Source organism: Pyrus communis, chromosome 13, assembly GCF_041283825.1.
Source record: "Pyrus communis isolate YQ-2024b chromosome 13, ASM4128382v1, whole genome shotgun sequence".
In the NCBI taxonomy this organism is placed as follows: domain Eukaryota; kingdom Viridiplantae; phylum Streptophyta; class Magnoliopsida; order Rosales; family Rosaceae; genus Pyrus; species Pyrus communis.
Genome location: NC_142577.1, coordinates 5,635,548 through 5,652,893, shown reverse-complemented (window position 1 = coordinate 5,652,893; position 17,346 = coordinate 5,635,548). Strand labels below are relative to the sequence as shown.

Sequence of the window (17,346 nt, the reverse complement as noted above, 5' to 3'; positions counted from 1 at the left end):
AGGTTTAACTATTTCAGAGATTCAAATCCATATAAAATTCATGAATTTTTGTTGAAAAATGAGTGAGATATTGAAGTTTGAAGTTTTTCCAGAAACCAGCAATACAGACGACAGTCGGCGGTGGCTCTGGCGAAGCCACCAGAGAAGAAGGGGAATATTCAGTCAACTTTGATGGAATATACTGACGGCGTCAGGTAACACCGTTAGTTTTTAAACGAAATATTCCCTAATGCCATTAGGGATTCCGTCAGTGTGCCAGGCACGTGCCTTGGCAGGCGCGTGAGGGTGCATGGGATGTTGGAAAATTATTCTAAAAATATAGGGATACTGGTGGTGTTGAGTAGGCCATGATGGTATATTCAAACATCCCAATTGACCAACGTATGAGAAGTTATTGCACAGTTTTGGTTATGTACTTAAAATTAACGTTGAATTAGTTGTTTCACATATAGGTAAGACGTTCCCGGAGGACGAGCGTAGCCAGGCGAGACACCCTGCTACATAACAGTGAGTGGGCTTTTGGTTTATCTGTGTGTGCGCGCGCGCGCGTTTGTTTCCCAGAAATTGTTTTTAAATGGAATTTCGTTTAAAATGCCATGGCATGCTTGCTTTACATTTTAGTATTTGCATTAGTATAACTTTGCATAATTTTGCATGATGCTACGGAGGCCTAGGTAAGTTCAGGTGAGTATATATTGACGGTATGGTTGCATGGTAGTTGATTATGAGTTGACGCACATAGAGCTCATTGTCCTGTATCTCGGTGTTAGTGCTCTACCCATGGCCAGGGCCTAGCCTTCATGTGATCGTTCACCTCCTGCACCGCACGCTCAGCTTGGATCCAAGTCAGGTGCCAGCCTGTCATACATACCACATTAGGTGGTTCCAACTCATATGTGACCTGCGATTCGTCACACAGCCTTTACGTGATCGTAGCACATGAGCGTACTTATTTACACCTAGCCTGTCGTACAGACCACATTAGGTGGTTCCGATATAGAAGAGAATCATATTATCAACCTCAGATTCCACGTTGCTTGTTTTCCAAGGATTTTCCCAGTAACCCAATGATGAATAAACCTTGTGGGTCTTCATTTTGTAGCCTTTAGCAGATACGATGGTAAGAGAGCGAAGGTGGCCAGGAGGGGTGGAACTGATAGCACAAAGCTTGTTGGGAAGAAGCGAGTTCAACCCACAAATGCTATGCGATTGCAAAGAACTAGGTCTCAAGGAGTTGGGCCTCTTCAATTGACCAAGTTGAACCGAGCCGTGAGGGAGTTGAGACGGGTAAGAGCACGATAGGGAGTATCTCAGACCAAATGATGACACCATGGTCATGGCTACACCTACATAGGCCATTCTTGCTTTCTCCTTCTGCTGATAGCAAACAAGTTTATGGATAGAGTTGAAGCGTTTAATTGGACTCCTCGTATCCTTTGCGTTACAAGGAAGAGGATCGTTCGTCTTGATAGACAATGATACGGGCGCGTCACATGGTTACACGTGTTGGCCCTAAAATGTTTTTTATTTAGGATGATTTTGCATTTAAAACGTATAAAAAATATATATATAAAATCTACCACCATTCACTCCAATTGACATCCCTTTCTCATACTTTTTATATTTTGGAATAGGTCAACACGTGCATTGTTTGTTTTTTTTTTATTCTGTTTTTTACATTTGGATTCAGACGCTGTATTGCAGTATTCATTTCCTGATTTTGTTTTTTACGCTGCATTGCAGTGTTCATTTCCTGATTTCGTTTTTTTCATTATTCACACGCCTACTACATGCTCGTTTTTATTTGGATTCAGGCACTTTAACGCAGTGTCTGCTTCCTGATCTGTTTTTTATTTTTTGGATTTAGACACTGCGTTACAGTGTCCATTTCTTGTTTTTGCTTTTTCATCACTTACACACCTTATGCGAGCCCCTTTTACGTTTGAATTCAAACACTGAAGTGTAATGTTCGTTTTCTGGTTTTGTTTTTTACTTTTGGATTCAGACACTACGTTGAAGTGTCCATTTCCTAGTTTTGCTTTTTTCCCATCACTTCCATGCCTCATACACTTCACTCCTCGCATGACTCCTAATTTTTACACTTAGATTTAGACATTGTAATAGTGTCCATTTTCTTTCCTGTTTTTTACATTTGAATTTAGACGCTGCAACGTAGTGTCCGTTTCCTGGTTTTGAATTACAGATAATAAAACTATGTGCTTTCACATCCCATCGTCCCTTTCATGACAAGCTCCTATACTTTACTAGACCAGCTCTCTTCTTATGATGGCTTGCAATTCAAAGTTATACGGTTTACAGTGATATCTCAGATGAATGAAATGAATTATGCTAATTTTCATTTGAATGTTTATCGATTGTGAAATTTTTACTATTGAATCATATAAATGAAATTCAATTTCGAAATTCATTTAATGAATTTTCTGCAGCTATTGATTCATGTTCATTTTAAATCATTTAATTATGTTTTTAATGTAAATTGATATAGGAGTGAGAGCGGACAAGGAGACTGTAATTAGGACACATAAATGCAAGCCAAAGGAGGAAAATCAAAGACGCTGACCAACATCTTTACAATAAATTCCTCTTGATCATCTCCAGTCTTAACTTTTAGAGATTTCTGTGTAATTTTCCCCAACATTTTTTTTGTTTGGAAACTTGTAGATACTGGTATTATTTGGATTGCAGTTTATGTAGTTCGATATCAGATTCGCAATTGATGTTCTTCTCTGACTTGTGGTTTTGGCATTTTCGCAAACACCTTGTGAGCATGGTTGTTGTTGATTCGTTAGCTTCACATATATGCATACAAATTATCTCCCCGCAATATTTCTACTGAATCAGCTCATCTTATATGTTAATTTTATAATACATTGTCTGTTTCATGTATGATAATTCATTTGATGAAATGCACTGAAAAATTTCATGCAAGGAGGTCGAGGAGGATGGGGAGGAATCAAAGTTTATTACTTTCGTGTAGTCGGATTGGCTTTAGGTCGATAAAGCGATGTTGCATTCATAGAGAAAAAGAGAGAAGGATAAAAGAGTCAAGTTTTAAACCTAAAAGTGACTAAATATAAGAGTGCACTGGTGAGAGAGAATAAACTCATTTCACACGTGATGACAAAGCATAAATAAAGTACAGTAAGGTAGGATAAAGATTATACCATCATAGGTGGTCACCTATACTGAGATTTGCCAAGAATCCTCATCAATATGAAAGCTCGGCTACTAAAACCTGGAGGGGCAAGAAACAAGGGTGAGTGGGCCTTAAAATAAAGTTTTAATAAAAACCTTTTGAAAACATTATAACCCCTTACCGTAAAACAACTATAGTTTCCAAAATATACATACTACGTGTAGTAAGAAAATACCTACCGTAGCCTGCAAAATCACCAGATTGCCACACGTCACAATATTGCGTAAATGAACATATAACAACCAATATCACATAATCTTGCATAAGCAAACATATCATATCGGGTGCTCATCAACACATGCTGACACACGAGTTCATGCAGAGGTATTCTGACATGAACAGGATTGGGTGTAATAATAATATGTGCTCTGATACCAAACTGACACACCTCGACCCAAAATGTCCACTAGGATTTCGAATCGAGCTATTCTGGCCGACACTTGGAAGGTGACGAAGAAATAAAGTGTAGAGATGTGGAAAATGTGAATAAATTTAAACCTAAAAGTGTCTAAATATAAGAGTGCACTGGTGAGCGGGAATGAACTCATTTCACAAGTGATGACAGAGCATAAGTAAAGTACAGTAAGGTAGGATAAAAATTATACCATCATAGATAGCCACCTATATTGAGATTTGCCAAGAATCCTCGTTGATACGAAAGCTCGGCTATTAAAACTTGGAAGGGCGAAAAACAAGGGTGAGTGGGCTTGAAAATAAAGTTTTAATAAAAACCTTTTGGAAACGTTATAAACCCTCGCCGTAAAACAAGTATAGTTTCCAAAATATACATACTAGTGTAGTAAGAAAATAGTTACCGTAGCCTGCAAATCACCAGATTGACATACGTCACAATATTGAGTAAATGAACATATAACAACCAATATCACATAATCTCGCATAAGCAAACATATCATATCGGATGCTCATCGATACATGTTGACACACGAGTTCATGCAGAGGTATTCTGGCATAAACAGCACTGGGTGTAACAATAATATACGCTATGGTACTACAATCACGTGAAGACTGGCGCTATACGCAACACATACGAGTCAGAGTTTCCTATTGCAACTTGTACGACAAGATTGGCACCTACAATGGATCCAAAGTGAGCGTACGGTGCGACGTGCACATACACGTGAAAGACCGACATTGGCTCAGGCAAGTACCAACACCGATGCAGCAAACGATGAGCAAATAATATAATTATAATCATGCCACAGCCATTCAACAATTCTAGTCAATATCATACTATTCCTGACCATAAATATAATTAAGGCATCCCTATATAGTAAGCTTACATGTGCATCCCGTAGGATTATTTCATCCTTTCCCACAATAATGCATTTCTTATAAACATAAGTTTAATCATGGCAATCACATAGAGAATTTATTAATAATTGTATATATGGAAACTAACATATATATATATATGTATGTATGTATGTATGTATATCTCAAGGAAAAGACCTACTCACATTTCATGTTGTCAAATTGAACGCGCCTCGTAGCATCGAGAGTCTTTGCGATGCATTTCGCCCTTAGGAACCCCAATAGAGATCGGAGTTGGTTGGAAAAATGGTTGGAAAGTGGCCAAACGACCACGGATTCAAAATTTCCAGAAATGAACAATGACCTTCCTTTGTGTTTTCAGAGCTCCTTGGCCGGAAATGGCTAGAATTCACCAGAGAAAAGTGATGCAGAGTGTAGAGCAAGGAGGTGGTTTTCTCCTATTTCTAGGTCCAATGGTTCACAAGGATTACAAGGGATGATGGTGGGGGGTGTAGCCTTGCTGTGGTTGTAGGTGTAGAGATGTGTGTGTGTGTGTCTTGGCAAAAGGAGGAGGAGAATGAGTAAAGGTGAGTGAGAGTGAAAGAAGAAGAAGAAGAAAATAGAGAGAGTGAGAGAAAGAGATCACGGGATAGGAAAGGACCCCCCAGAAAAATGGGGACATCTTGCCACATGTCTGCACGGGAATGGTCCGAAATGGAAAATATCTCTACTTGAAAAATTACCAAAATTGCCCTTGCGTTTTGAATTCTATAAAATCTTAATCGTAGCTCCAAATTCGATTCTGCTTGCGCTTGCACATTCACATCGTCAAGTACTTCAAGGATACGCTAAAAGAATATTTCGTACGTCTCATTATATATTGGTCAACGAAAGTCAATACCCTCACCTCTAGGGGTATTTTCATCAAATCACTCTTTTAAAATTAATAAAATCGTAAATTTAGGGATGAATTATCACACTTAAAGCACATATGGTACTCATCATTGACCTATGCCTAATTAATAAAAATATGTCACTGATTAAGTTCAAAACAAAAACATGCTATTGATATATGACTAAATAGTAAAGTTTTTATTGATTTTTGACTAAATTACCTTTCATTAAATTAACCAATAAATTTAGGAAATGGTTAATAGCACTCCAAAAATCTCATTCTACACTCCCACAAATGTATTTTTCTTTCTAATTATAGAAAGTTTGTAGTGCAAAATGAGATTTTAGGAATGCCAATAACAATACCCTAAATTTAAAGTATAAACTTAAAGCTAATAAATTATTGAGGGGGCTATGTTTAGCCATTTTGGTTAGAGATGGCATATGAGTATGACCTGACATTGTTTGTTTCCCTTTCGGGAACACCTTCTTACTAGTAGCGGCCAAGCCTAATGCAAATATACTGAAAAAATAAGAAGATATCTATGGTCGATTCTATGAAAAATACGATCTAGTTGTATTCCTCATCACTTATAAGTGAGAGCTCTTAGGTTCAATTCTCGCCAAATGCGAATTTGAACCACATTATTGCTAGTCCATTGTGAGGCTTAGCACACTTCTTAACCCTTTTAGTGTAGATATATCGTTTTTGCAAAAATAAATAAAAAATTTTAAAAATTTGTAAGACTATAATAGTAGATGGGACTATGTTGCTCTTTCGGTGGTTTTGAGCCTAGGCTAAAGCCGTCAATTTCCGAACCAAAGCTTCTAAAACCGGATAGATGGGCTTAAGCGGACGGGCTCAGTTCTGAAGAAAAATACGGGATTCATTTTCGGGTCATAGGTTCACGGCCCAACCGCCCAATACAAACAATTCCCAGAAAAATCAAATCACAAAAGCCGAAAAGAATTGAGTAAAGAAGTGGTGATTGAGAAAGAGGGAGAGGTGATCAGCATCTTGTTGAATCCTATCTATAAAATTTTGCAGCATTTCAACTGACTTCTCCCTGAGAATGGCCACAAAATGGCAGATATTTACAGGATTGACCATGGCGTCGAAGCCTGCCTCTTCGTTCCAAGCTTCTTCTTCGAGCTCCAGCGGTCTCTGCATGGTCAGAAAATCTCTCACGACTTCCTTCTTCAATGGCGGAGGTGTGTGCCTTTTGCTTTACTGAAGCTTTCAGTTAACGGGTATTTTATAGATTTTTCAATTGGGGTCCAATATCTGCCTCTTGGGCCTTGCTTGTTACTCTGTGTTTGCGTCTGGTTTGTCAACTTGTTTATTGGTTGGTTGGCAAATGCAAAATCCAAGTGGTTTGTGTTGAGCTTAGTATTGTGGTTTGTTTTTTTTTGCTTCTGAGGCTGGCTTTTGAGTGGGCAATGGGGCATATTTCATGGGTAATTGAGTGTGTGCTTTCAAATGTTTCATCTTGTAGTGGGGAAATAGGGAAGAGAATTAGAGTTTGTGGAATTTGCTTTGGGCCGGTTTGGAAGTTCTTTTAGAGTAGCTGGCAGCGTTTTCCTGACAACCAAAAGCGGTTCTGACAATGTGCGGCAGGGAAAAGCATTTGGAAGAGGTGCTTTTTCAGAAGATGTTTTTTTTTCTGGAAGCACTTAATTTGATTATATATTTTGACCTACTTCTAATCGAAGCTTTTATGAAAATAAGTGCTTTCTAGAGAAGCATTTCCAATCGGGCCCTTTGTATATTTGGCTTCCACTTCCTTATATAGTTTGTTCTTTTCATTAAGTGTCAATTGCTACATCATTTAGTCTCATCCCGTACTCCTTCCGTTGGGAAATCATTGCTTGCACTGTTTAGTAATTTCTGATTGAAAAAAGAGCTGGTGAGAAATTCTCAGTTGAGACTCTTGCAAGAACAATATAAGCATGACATAGATATTCTTGCTCCATCTCAGTTTCTCGTCAAGTCTACAACGCGTGGGATTTGATGACAACATGAAGTAGCTGATCCTGATAACGAAAGACAAGCATGCCTGTGTTTGTGGGCTTCTTTCATAGTAAAATAAACATCTTACTAGCAACACTATCGTCATGGAAACATCTGAAAAGTAGGTTGTTTTAACAAGATATCTCCAAAAGTTAGGAACTGACCTTTATCCACTAGGGATTAGTTTAAATGGGAGCTGTTGCTGGCACTCCAGATAAGCCTTCCTACATTTTTCTGTAGTGAAAAAGATGAGGATGGGAGAAGTGCAAAAAGACTATTTCCAAGTGCTAATAACAGTTCCCAAAAATAAATGTAAAATGGATATATTTTTAATTGATGGTCAAGCTCAAAGAACGTGTTTGTACTTTATCTTATTGAAAAAAAATTCACATTTCAAGTCGAATGAAATTGATTTTAAAGGGTATAACCTTCTATCTCTTCAAAATGGTTATAAGGTACTATGAAATGCATTATGGCGGAGGTCACGTAGCATAAGTAAAGCTATTTACAAGGGCAAACACTACCGCTCCAAATCTGAGTCAAACAAGGTCCTATTTGCCAAGATCTTAACATGTCATTCTAGAAAAAATGCCTTCTATCTAATTAAATCTGTTAGCTTGCTTTTGGATATGATTATATCTCTCTCTACTGTAAGCAGCTTGAAGAAGTCTAAGAATAATGCTAGGTTTAGTAAAGTTTTACTTTTATTGATCTCAAATTCATTCTTAATCCACAATTTTAGTAACCTAAAAGCAAGTAAAAAAATTATATATTTAGTCATTTAAAAATTTTATTTTATTTTATTTAAAAAAAAAAAAAAAAAAAAAACTTACATGCTAAATGCAAGTGCAGTTGACTAAATTTCTGTTCTCCCATTCAACTTTATTGTTGGATTTGTGCATGTCTGTTGTCATTGAGGATGTGTTTCTCTTGGTGAGTCTTGTTTGTTGTGTGCAACAAGATACATTAATTGCGTACTATGCCTTAATGATATAAAACATTACTTATGTATAGAAGTAAAAGGTGGACAACAATTAAGGTCTGTGAGCAATGCATTTTGCACACCCCGTTTTGCAGTTTCACAATAACCTTGAACCCTAATATTTTAGTTTTAGTTTTTGTTCTAGTATCTGTTCAACTTAATTTGCAAATCACCTAAAAATAGGTATTAAATTGCGGCTTACATTTTGATTATTTTCAGTGGAGGCTCTAAAAGTTGAAGTGATTAGGGTTGCTCCTTCCAGTCGACCACATTATTCTAGACAACGTGGTGGGGCTCTTGGTGCTCGTATGAATCTATTTGACCGGTTTGCTAGAGTTGTCAAGGTGATATCTTATGAATGATTACTGTATTCACATAATAAATAAAAATGTGATGGTCTTATTATAAATGATTTTACCTTTTTCTTCTTACATTAATTCTATTATTTGCAGTCATATGCAAATGCATTAATAAGTACCTTTGAAGATCCTGAGAAAATCTTAGAGCAAGCAGTTCTTGAAATGAATGATGACTTGACAAAGATGCGTCAGGCCACAGCACAAGTAAGCCTCACGTTCCAAAACTTTTACTTCTTTTCTTTGTTTGTTTCTTCTATTGCAATTGTTTTGGAAAATTCTCACAATCGACTCATTTTTCTTGTCTTCTACCATATTTTATAATTGCCTCACGTTCTCTGCAGATTTTCGCACCTTTTCTTTTGCATTTGTTCTTATGTCTTTTAGTTTTCATCTTTCCTATTTCATCGTAGACAACAAACTGAAACAACAAGGTATATCATCCATGAATGGCTACTATGGTAGCTCTAGATATACTTGGATATCTTATAATTTTCTTTTCTGTATATGTTTAAATGGTCTCAATTGTACTCTTTAATGTTCATCTAGCATTGATCATGCCTATTCTCTGTCTCTTTTTCTCTCTCTGTGAAGGTGTTGGCATCTCAAAAGCGGATGGAGAATAAGTACAAAGCTGCTGAACAAGCTTCTGAGGACTGGTAATGTCGATGGGGTTGATATCTTATTGTCTCAAATAAAGCATTGAGTAATTGTTAAAATCATGGTGTATGTTAACATAGGTACCGCAAAGCACAATTAGCTCTTCAAAAAGGAGAGGAGGATCTTGCACGTGAGGCTCTGAAGAGGCGTAAATCTTTTGCTGTAAGTCTAATTGGTTGTATAAGTTTATTATGCTTCTACTTTTTTCTTGGTTATTTTTTATTAGTATTTCTAATTTTGAGAAATGTGTTTCATTATCAAGGAAACTTATATTTGGAGTGTTTAGTAAAATTAAGCTCATGCCAAGCGTAGCCAGAATTTCTAATAAAGAGGGTCAACGTAACTTTAATATGTAGGATTTTACACATCAATAATAGTTATTGTGAATATTACAAATTTGATATTTATGACCTAATTGTGTTATCATTCCATATCATATGATAATAATACTAATGGTAAGCATAACCAATTTTTTTTAATACAAGTACAAGCAAAATTTTATCAAGGAACGAGATTGAAAAGATAGACAAACAATAAGAGTATCAAATGCTGATTTAAATTTACTGAAGTAATCGAACAAATTCAAGACATATGTGAATGAATTCAAAAACTTGAGGCAAGGAATGAAGTGACATGCACCTTTAAGCCCAAGTTTCCTGAGTCTCCTGATCCTTAAGCACATATGATATTAGATTATGTTTAATGGGGCAAATATTATTGTACAACTATGAAAAAACTTGGGTATAACATATAAGAAGAAATATTGTCAATATGGTGAGAACAAGGTTTTATAAGACACTAGGCACTGGTCGGGCAGTAGGCAGCGGGTTGGGGCCTAGCGCCTAGGCGGATTTAAGTAAATCTATTGTATTTCGTGTAAATAAGTGTTTGTTTATACTTAATATATAACTTCATCATAAACTAGAAAATAGAATGACATATATATTATGAAGTATTGGAACATAATAAAAACATGGGGAGCAAACATATAATGTGTGTGTATTTAAGTTTTCAATAAGTCTTACAATTTATTGGAAACAATAAAATGCAAAAGGAAAGTTATCTATTTTCTATCTAAGTGAGTTTCAACCTAGGCAAGTGTTTAGGCAAGTCTGGGCTAGCTAGGCGGGTGCCCAGGCAGTCTAGGCGGGTGCCTCAATAGGTCTAGGCGCCCTTTCTTAATTTTCAAACGCCTTGGCGTTAATTGGGGCGGTGGCCAGCTGCCTAACGCCGGGGATTTTTGGAACAGTGGATGAGAAGGGGCAAGTGACCCTTGTGGGCCTTAATTGGCTGCGCCGGTGTTACTCACGAACTAGTTTTCTTTCTCGTCGCCAGGCCGCCAAAGTTTCATTGCATTATTGTCTTTATATGTTTTCAGGATAATGCTAATACTTTGAAATCTCAACTTGATCAACAAAAAGCTGTTGTCGATAATCTTGTGTCTAATACACGGGTAAGTGAATTTATATTATTTTTCTCATAGTGAGTTCTTAAGTGACTACCTAAATAACATTTATTTTTGTGTAGAAAAATCTGTCAGTTATGTTCTATGAAATCTATTTTGTGTAGCTTTTAGAGAGCAAGATACAGGAGGCAAGGTCGAAAAAAGATACCCTCAAAGCACGTGCTCAGTCTGCGAAGTTAGTTTATTCTACCATTCTCACTTTCCATTCTTACCAAACTGTTTCTTTGTTGTTTTTTATTTCAATTCAGTTCAATTTCTGGGTCAATAGTCTGGTATCTCCTTGGTGTTGCTGGTAATTGCTGCTATGCTGTTGCTTCAGGACTGCAACTAAAGTGAGTGAGATGGTGGGAAACGTCAATACAAGTAGTGCTCTTTCAGCTTTTGATAAGATGGAAGAGAAAGGTGAGGCAGCTGTCAATTATGGAAGTACGTTATAATTTATTGAAGCTCCATTCTGCGTTTCCATTTGAGGGCCCATCTCCGTTTGGAGTGAGGAAATCTTTGGATGCTCAACCAGCCCTATAATGGCTGCCAAATTAGAAAATATAACTTCAAAATTTAACCAATTGTGCATATGGATACCTCTCTGGACTCTTTGAGTTAAAAGTTTTGAGGGTATAGTCTGCTTCAAAATCTACTAAGAGAAAGTTCATCACATTGTACTTTTGTATGTGCTTAGCATTCATGTGCCCAATCCATGGTTGGCAAGCATGTGATGTGTCAAATTTAAAATAGTTGATCTTTCACATTTCATACTGAGACGCATTTTCTGGTTGTTAATCGGTATTACAACTTACAAGTACCAACAGATTGTTTGTTTTTTAGAAGAATATCATTGTTTTATCTATTTCACATCCTCCCAATCTCCAGATTGATTATGTTAGATGTATGTTTCCTGGTAAATATGTAAGATTAGAGATGAAATCAGACTTTGTCATCAACAAGAGTTGTCCAGAGGTACAAAGTCTGATTGGATGTAAGAACTAGAGATTGTTCATCTCTTCCTTAAAGATTGGGATGAAGTGATGTTGGATAATGGTGTGAACGCTGCCCAATATTTTTAAACGAAAAAAGAAACCTGCCTGGTAATTGTCTGTGATTACGATCTTTCTAATCCTTGCCTAATGTTTGTTCTTTCACCACCCGTGGCACTATGCTAAATTCCTGGAACATTTTGCTCTTCCCAAATTCCCAAGCCCTTTTGATTCATCTCATTTATCTTTTGTTACTTTAATTGCTTGTGGCCTCACTGCTTCCACCTAGAAATTGATTTTCTTGGTAGTCAGTTTTAGCACATGTCTTTTTTGTTAGTATACAAAGAAAACCATGAAAATGTGAGTAAAATCATATTTAGCTATCAGTACTTTTGATTCAGTTAATTAATTAAATAAAAGGGGCATCCTTCCTGCCTTGGCTTGAGATTATCACCATGTTCCTGTTATTATGGATGATTGCTGTATATGACTTCCATTGCACAAAGTTGATTGACTTCTAGTCCCATTATTGTGTGCATTACATGTTGATTGTCTATCTTTGATACACACAAAGACATTAATTTATATGGATTTTTATGAAGTATATTAATGCTTTTATTCCTTTTTCATCGAATAGTCTTAGCCATGGAATCCCAAGCAGAAGCTCTTGGTCAGTTAACTACGGATGATCTGGAAGGAAAGGTAACACTATCATCTTGCTTATTTAGGCCTCATGTCATGTTAGATCTTGTGTTTCTACAACTCTATAGAATCTTCAGATTGATAAGAACAGGGGAGGAAGGGAGTATGAAATCCAGAACTTATGTTGAAAAATATGGCATGGAAACAAGTCAAACAATGAGCTCATAAACTGTTTAAGTATGAAATCCAGAACTTACGTTGAAAAATATGATGTGGAAGCAAGTCAAAGAATGAGCTCATAAACTGTTTAAGTAGTGGCAAAATTCCTGCCAATTTAGTAAAACACCCATCTTATTTGGTGGTTGGAACAGACGTAAATACTAAGTAAATGTATTATTTGGTGGTTGGAATTTCTTCACAGACGTGAATACATACTTAAGTAACATGGATGTCATACATACCCTACATGCTATTGTTTTGATGTTTGCCACGTTGAAGCTCAGATAGTGCTCAAAGCAATAGTTCAAAACTATTTTGCAGGTGCCATTACTGTACAAGTATCGAAAAAATTACACAGATTTTTGTCTGGTTGATTTTCTTTAAATGGCAGCTGCAGGCTTGTCAGTTTATTAAGTTCACATATTTGTCTGGGCCATTTCCTATATGGTTACGGGATGGTTTAGGTCATTACCATGGTTTAAAACCCTTGTTTTCTAAAACTCTTGTGTTGGTAGCAGCATTTTTCTGTTTCCCAAGGTCTGTTGTATTATGCTTGTGCTTGCTTTAGCTGTACATGAGAACCAACAGGCAAGGAAGTTGTTAAAAGTGCGACATTAATTTACATTGTTGCCTCTCTTTCCCATTATTTTTAACTTTTGGACTAATAGATGTCTAAATGGTGTTTGACTTTCGATATCCATTTTAGCCATTAAATGAAAATGAAAATGAAAATTTTGATTTTTATGCAACATTCCCATTCCTCTGAATTCTCCCTCTAGTTTGTTTTGATTATGACACCTAGAAACTAGAATAAATTTAAAATTTTCAAATCCAGATCAGAGTTGCCAAAGATTCAAGAAAACTAAAATCGAAAACTTTATGAACTTTAGAGAGGTCATTAAGTTATTCTTCTTTATTTGTTTGTTATTTTTCCAAAATGAAGATGGATCAAACCACATGAAAATGAGAAGAGCACGATCCATTAACTTCATTGATCAAAACAGAGAACTCATTAGTGGGTACAGAACAATGGCATGAAGGTGCACTCACATTAAGGGGTGGAACAATAATTATCAAATTCTACTAAGGTATGATTCTTGGATAGTGTGGGTGAACTTGCTAGGACTTGGGGGTCGATTATGGTTCAGGGTCTGAGTTTTGGCCATTGTTGGTTGGAGTTTTGGTCTCCATTCTTTTCTGTGCTTGCTTAGCAGAAAGATGCTCAGAAATATAGAATGGAGTGTGGGTTTTGTAGTGTTTTATATAGAAGACACCAAAATTTCATTCGGCTTTATATTGTTCATGTCATGGTCATCTCCTTGTCTATCCTAGAGATCAACTTAGAAACCTCAGTTGTGATGTAGGACAGAGGAGGGCGGCAGAACTTAGATAGCTTAGCAGAGAAAAAACACTTAAAAATTAATGGAAAACAATAATAAAGATATCCGGAATCTCCGGGGACCTTTCACCCGTCTTGGCCTCTCACCAAGAATTGGAATCACTCCAAATAAACTCCTATCACAGAAAATTTAACTCAAGCTTATACTTATCAATAGAAAAGCTTATGAATAGAAAAAGTTTTACATAAAAAACAATGAAGAGTTTATAAATAGAAAAGCTTTGTTTTCCAGAGATAGGAATTCTTATCCTGCGATGGGATTGTGTTGGTGAGAGGCCAAGAATGGGTGCAATGCCCCTGGAGTGATTCCACTTATCTTTTATTTATAAAAAAAAAGGGAAATAAAAGATAAATGGTATCACTCCAGGGGCATTGCACCCGTTCTTGGCCTCTCACCAAGAATTTTGGCATCTCACCAAAATAATCCCATCGCAGGATAAGAAATCTAATCTCATGAAAACAAAGCTTTTCTATCATAAACTCTTCATTGTTTTTTATTACTGATCACAAGGATATTTATAATGCCTTGAACCTAAAGAATGCAGGAAAGTAAACTTGTTATAAGAAAGAAATCCCTATCCAAAATAGAAATGGGAAACTAAATCTAATCCTAAACCAAAATGGAAAGAAATTTAATCCTTACAAAATAGGAAATCAAAAGACTAAAACCCTAATTATTAAAATTTTAAACACCCATTGATATAGGAAAGCCACCACTTTTGTTCTGCATCAAGTTGGAGGCATGTCCCTTTGCAGCAAAGTAGAGTAGTGTGGAGAATGCTATGGGACTGGTAGTAGAGAACAGTGGTTTCTTCTCGAGTGTAAAAGAGAATGCTATGGGACTGCCAGTAGAGAACAGTGGTTTCTTCTCGAGTGTAAAAATGCATTTTAAAATCTTAGTAGTCAATTGTATAATGCATTCGCAAAAAGAGAAATCCTGTTGTGACTTTTCCCAGAACATGTCCATCATAGGAACCACTATGTATCATACTCTGTTTATGAGTGGCATCCTTTATAGCTCTTTTACAACAAAAGTATGAGGAGTTCGATTGAGATGTGCTTGTGAATCAACGTCAATGGTCAAACTAAGGTGAAAGATTTACGATGTTCGGCTTGTAAAAGTTTCTATTGTGCATCTACATTGCCCAATCTTGGGACGCTGTTGACAATGTTGTAGTTTCTGCAATAAGGGGAACATGGATACCGTCTCACTTGACTTAACTGAGATGTATGCAGTATCTTTATGGCCTGGCAGTAGACTTAATTGAGATGTATGCAGGATCCCTATGGCCTGGCAGCAGTAATGTAGCAATAGCGATGGATTGGTGGAAAGTGGGATGTTTGGCAGGTCGTTACGAGAGGGCTGGGAGGTATACTAATAAGAAATTACATCAGGACTCTTTCCAGCCTGTTTTGCTGGTTGTCTTCTGCTGTGATGGTCCTTTTTTGGGATCCCATTAACCCTTTCAATACATGTACATGTGCCCACACACATTAGCTAGGAAGTTTTATTCATGCAGATACCCATGAGAACACAGTTATAATATATCATGAATGATCTCAGAAAAAGAGGATTAACTGGTTCTTTGTTTTTAAACTTTTTAAACTCCTATCAGTTGTTCGTGATATAGAAGCTGAGTACAATTAAATGCCAATAGTAATTAAAGATTGATGGTTCTTATTTGACAACTCAAAATTTTGAATCTTCTATTTGATTTTGATTGTATATTCTTCAGCTCGTGTTTGTAGATGTAAACATAGAAGGATTGGATCCTCATGTTTTGACAAAATGCTTTGCAAACCACCTATTCTTCCACTTGTACCTTAGCTATTATATGGAAATGAGCTTCTGTCCCAGCAAAGAAACTTGCCCATTTTGAAGTGATAATATAAGATGATTATATATTGCACACATATTATCTGCATGCTTTTAATTGTTTCTCTTCTGAAAATTGATTTCTTACCATTTCCAAACCTGCACCAAAATTCCAGTTTGCGTTGCTAGAGGGTTCTTCGGTCGACGATGATCTTGCAAACTTGAAGAAAGAATTATCTGGTAGTTCAAAGGTATGTCTTATCGAGGAGGACAATTATGTATTCATGAGGTCTTACATCCAAGTTTTTACTGATATATTTCCGCGAACTGAATTATTAAACTTAAGTTTCTGCCCATTATTTGGTACATATTAGGTGTCTAATTTTTTTTTTTTTAGTAGTACATCAATCTCTATTGGGTTGACCAAAGAAGCATTAAGTGGAGTTGTGTGGTCTAAATATCTGGGTTGCAATGGTTTTTCTGTCCTGTATTTTGTTGTTTGGTACCAAATTAGAGAATAAATATCGGAAATTGTTTTGTCCAGAGTCTAATGCTCTTACACTCATTACCTTCATTGTTCCCTCTGCTGAAAAAATGATAACAAATTAGAATTCGAACCATTTGTCCGTATGGCTTCTCAGTTCTCAACAACTAGGTTCATTGACCTTTTTTCCCCCTCTATCCCTACAGAAAGGAGAGCTCCCGCCTGGAAGAACAGCTGCTTCCAGTAACAAGGCATATCCATTTCGAGATTCTGAAATCGAGATGGAGCTTAATGAATTGAGAAGAAAAGCCAAGGACTTTTAAATTTTTCTTTGCAGGCACATATAATGGAATTGTTAAACACAAATATGAAGTTGGTTTTACGTTGAGAGCTGGTTAGCATTTGTATAGGCAGAAAGAACGAAAGATTAACGCTGTATAGCTAGAGACCAACTCGAATCAAAGTGCTTCGTTGTGATGGTAGGCACCGTTTTCACGCTCTTGTTGTAATTCGACTCTGCTGCTGCAAAGCCAGTTTCTGGATTAGGCAGGTGGAACAACCTGTTTAAAGTACATCTGATGCCTTTTTGAGATTTATGGGGGTTTTAATTTGTCGGCCTGTAATTCTAGTTGCCTTTTGATAACACGAGGAACCAGAGGGCTTCATAGACAGGCATGTTAAATTTCATCTAAACTCCGTCGTATGGTTAAAGGGTGAGGTGCTTTTCAGCTCAAAATTCGAGAGCTAAACTCTAAATCCTCAGCGATATTTATCTGGGGAAGTGTCTAAAGTAATGAAATTTGTTCTGTTGGATTTGATCCATGTAACGTTAAAGCTAGAATTTAACAAGGTGTGCAAGGAAGATAAGAGGTTGAAAGTCTTTTCTATTTATTTTGTCCATTTTCAAGGTGTGAAAATCTTTCGATTTAACACACCAATATTGACACACCCCGAC

The 17,346-nt window shown here is 36.6% G+C and overlaps 1 protein-coding gene across 4 annotated transcripts; it reads left to right on the top strand.

The window, feature by feature from the left end:
* Window positions 1-6,163: 6,163 nt before the first annotated feature.
* LOC137737862 (membrane-associated protein VIPP1, chloroplastic) lies at window positions 6,164-16,963 on the top strand. 4 transcript variants are annotated; one of them, XR_015955021.1, is made up of 12 exons: window positions 6,329-6,595; window positions 8,596-8,720; window positions 8,829-8,939; window positions 9,327-9,391; window positions 9,473-9,554; window positions 10,771-10,845; window positions 10,962-11,032; window positions 11,177-11,259; window positions 12,469-12,533; window positions 15,371-15,461; window positions 16,084-16,158; window positions 16,598-16,658. XR_015955021.1 is itself a non-coding variant. In XM_068477430.2 (11 exons), exons 1-11 carry the CDS (start codon window positions 6,457-6,459, stop codon window positions 16,712-16,714), a joined length of 1,008 nt encoding a protein of 335 aa, XP_068333531.2. In that variant the 5' UTR covers window positions 6,164-6,456; the 3' UTR covers window positions 16,715-16,963. The 4 variants fall into 4 exon arrangements, 3 of the variants coding, with proteins under 3 accessions (XP_068333531.2, XP_088539190.1, XP_088539189.1); XM_068477430.2 differs by lacking the exon at window positions 15,371-15,461 and having other exon boundaries at window positions 6,164-6,595; window positions 16,598-16,963; XM_088683064.1 differs by lacking the exons at window positions 15,371-15,461; window positions 16,598-16,658 and adding an exon at window positions 16,282-16,537 and having other exon boundaries at window positions 6,328-6,595.
* Window positions 16,964-17,346: the final 383 nt, after the last annotated feature.

Coding starts and splice junctions, on each gene's coding strand:
- LOC137737862 (XM_088683064.1), top strand. CDS start 6,457: ATGGCCACAAAATGGCAGATATTTACAGGATTGACCATGGCGTCGAAG. Junction 6,596..8,595: donor TTCCTTCTTCAATGGCGGAG/GTGTGTGCCTTT, acceptor GATTATTTTCAG/TGGAGGCTCTAAAAGTTGAA. Junction 11,260..12,468: donor TGATAAGATGGAAGAGAAAG/GTGAGGCAGCTG, acceptor TTCATCGAATAG/TCTTAGCCATGGAATCCCAA.